Here is a 3,342-nt window from a genome sequence, read left to right as displayed (position 1 = left end):
TTAGCTTTGGCAAGAATTCAATCTCTTCCTTCCTCCCTAATCTTGTGCATGATGACTGAAGGCAAAGATGAGCTTTGTCACTGGGTAACATTCTACTGTGTCTCAAATCATATTAGCGTCGCCCTCTCGCAATGAGAGCAAGCACGGACGTTGCCGTGCAATCGTAGTTGAAGGGATGATATGCCTAGGATCAACGGGACCACAGCTCATATTTCTTCAGAAACCTTTGTATCAAGCTGAGGTGTTTTAGTCCTTTAGAGCTCACAGCTTATTGTGTGATAAAGAAATGCGGAATACGAGTAATGCTAATATTTAGCTATACCGTCCGTTGCATAAGGGAATTGTTGACTCATTACATGTTGGCAATACTCCTAGATAAGTTGCTTCGTTGTTTTTGTAAATCATCCCTGGTACTGGTACTAGCTCAATGACTAGCTCGTGAGGATAATATATGAGCTGCTGTCCCGTTGATCTGGGGTGGAGAGGCCGATCTGAGCGCGCACGCTGGAGCAGGAAGAAGGGGAATGGAGTAGGAGAAAGGAGCTGTAAGGTTGGGGACTGTTAGTCCTGAGCTCTGTCCATGGTGTAAAGAACGCGCGCACACCAGCATGGAACTCAACATTTTTATTCCCTCCCCTTGTTCCACAAGGATCCATGGAGTTTGCCGTCGCGACGCAGAGCACACGGCGGCAGGGCTACGGACAAGACGCTAACATCACGAAACTAAACAACAAACAGAGGAATTAAACACGAGTCGACAGATCACAGAGGAAGTCCTCGTCTCCTCGTCCAAAAGGCTGGCTCCTCTGTTTCACCAAGCCATCTTATTGATTGCTGACCCAAACACCATGGTGTCTGTCGTTCAGGCGTCCACGATGTCGCCGTTGTCTGCCGACGCGAGGACCATCTCCGGGTGCAGCGCCGGCGTCACGTTCTTGAGGGTTCCGTCGATGCCGTTCGGCCGGCCGAGCGCCTTGAGCGCCAGGTGCGCCGCCTTCTGGCCGGAGATCATCATGGCGCCGAACGTTGGGCCCTGCGGTGACCACCACGAGACAAAACAAATCTTCAGTCCAAGAACCAGTACCAGGAAGTCTCGTAAAAGAAGGGATCAAAAGTTACGGATTTCTCACCATTCTTGGGGCGCCGTCGATCTCGGCGACCTCCATGCCGGTGACGATCATGCCGGGGACGACCTCACGGGTCAGGCGCACGATTGCGTCCTCGGCCGTGTTCATGTCGAGCGCCTTCATCCCGGGCACCGTCTCGATCATGCCGATGTCCTGGAGCCGCTTGACTCCGGTGGCGCCGAACGGCCCGTCGTGGCCGCAGGAGCTCACCACCACCTTGGCCTCCATGACGTTGGGGTCCATGCAGGACTGTGTGTCGTGGTTCATCGACACGAGCGCCCAGTTGGTGACCACGCCGGCGACGCGGCTGTCCTTGACGATCAGGTCCTCGACGGCGACGGCGTTGAAGAGCTTCACGTTGGGCCGCGCCAGCAGGCGGCTCATGACGGTGGAGGTGAAGAGCGCGGCGTGCTTGATGACGACGTAGTCCTCCTGCTCGTCGTACTCGATGTTGAGCTCATCCAGGAAGAGGTGCGCCGGCTTGCGCACGACCATGGCGGAGAAGAGCTGGCCGCCGAGCCATGCGCCGCCGCCGGGGGAGACGGACTGCTCGATGATGGCGATGCTGATGGACGGGTCCTTGGAGAGCTCGTACGCGCAGGACAGCCCTGCGGAGCCGGCTCCGACGATGACGACGTCGGTGTCGGCGTAGGTGATCATGTCGGTCATGTACCTGCGGGTCATCTCGCGGGAGACGATGGATTCCTTGATGGGGCTGAACTTGAAGGCGTTGAGGTCATAGGGAGGGGTGGAGGAGGAGATGGAGTTGCAGATGGCGCCGGCACGCGGGACGGCGACGCAGGAAGGGGTGCGGGTGGCCGCCGGGAGGTGAGCACCGGCGAAGGAGGTCTTGAGGAGGCTGGAGGCGGTGGTGGCCATGGCTGCCATGAGGAAGTGGATTCTGTGCAATATCTAGAGAGGAATGGAAGCTGTGATGAGAGTGTTGAGGGGATAAGGCGCAGTGGCAGGGTATAAGAAGAGGAGGAAGGAGCAAATATCTGGAGATTGTGGGTACGTGCCGTCAGATCTGAGGATGTCAGCCTGCTTTGGATTCATTCGGGATATTTTGCCAAGCCTTTCGGATCCAAATGTTTCTGAAAAAAATAAGTGTGCAAATAATAGTTTTAGTTTCAGTTTCCAATTATAGTTTGCTTATTCCGATTTTAGTGGTGCTATGTATGGGCAGGGACATAATGGTCATTTCAGGGGAGCTAAAAAAAGGGCTTCAGATGGTGAATAAATGCCAAAATACACATTCACAAATAATTTTATTAGAGATAGCAAATATCAAAATGGAGTCATTGCTTTTCATGAAATTTCTAATGACATACCTCTAAAAAGGATGGAGATATGCCATTAAGGAGGCCATTAAAGTCTCCAGCTAGTAGTTGCTTGTAATATGTATACCACAGGCTAGCCATAATGCTAGTATCTTAGCTAGTATCATACACATTGATTCCACAAAAATGCAGATGTGGCAGCTAATTAAGGAGGAGAGAGAAAATTAGAGTAATATAGGTAGATACCGTATCATAGCGCATATTACGAGAAAAGTTTACATCAAATAAATCTTGTCATAAATTTGCATTGAGATTCTAAAAGCAATAAATATAATATAGCTATGATACTACTTCATGATACCACCCACTATAAAGATAGTATCATACACAAGTATTATATGCATGATACTACTACATGATACTCAGGCCCGGGCCGACGGGAGTGCGGCCCGTGCGGCCGCACAGGGCCCCAAATTTTTGGGGGCCCAATATTTTGAAATGGGCCTTCTTTATATATTATTAGATTCTCCTTCAGATAATGTTCGTTAAACGAGCACAGTCCAGTTGGTTTTGCGTATCAAGCCTGCTGCTTATCAACTTCGTGGTTGGGAGTTCGAATCCCGCTAGGACCGCTCCTTGTTAGTCTCTTTCGTTTTCTTTTTTTCTGTTCTAATTGATCCCTAAGATACAAACATTTGATTATTCATTTTAGTAGAACTAAAAATTAAAATCTGCATTTATAAATCATACTATATCTACCTTTGTAATAAATTTCTAGTACAATTCTTGAACATGTCAGAAACTTTGTACTGCAATATCTTGATCGACTTCTCATATTCAAATTAAATAATTAATTGTTTTGCAAATTACGACGGTTTTAGTTAATAAAGATTGAGATGAATTTAACATAGTGATATTGTATTCTTCTTGTGGGG

General features: G+C 49.0%; 1 protein-coding gene across 1 annotated transcript; it reads right to left on the bottom strand.

Moving 5' to 3' along the window:
• Positions 1-609: 609 nt before the first annotated feature.
• On the bottom strand, positions 610-2,076 carry LOC124669313 (thiamine thiazole synthase 2, chloroplastic). The gene is made up of 2 exons (XM_047205949.1): positions 1,131-2,076; positions 610-1,033 (listed from the first exon to the last, which is right to left on the bottom strand). Exons 1-2 carry the CDS (start codon positions 2,013-2,015, stop codon positions 863-865), a joined length of 1,056 nt encoding a protein of 351 aa, XP_047061905.1. The 5' UTR covers positions 2,016-2,076; the 3' UTR covers positions 610-862.
• Positions 2,077-3,342: the final 1,266 nt, after the last annotated feature.

Source organism: Lolium rigidum, chromosome 7, assembly GCF_022539505.1.
Source record: "Lolium rigidum isolate FL_2022 chromosome 7, APGP_CSIRO_Lrig_0.1, whole genome shotgun sequence".
NCBI lineage: Eukaryota > Viridiplantae > Streptophyta > Magnoliopsida > Poales > Poaceae > Lolium > Lolium rigidum.
This window is presented reverse-complemented; position numbering and strand designations above follow the sequence as displayed.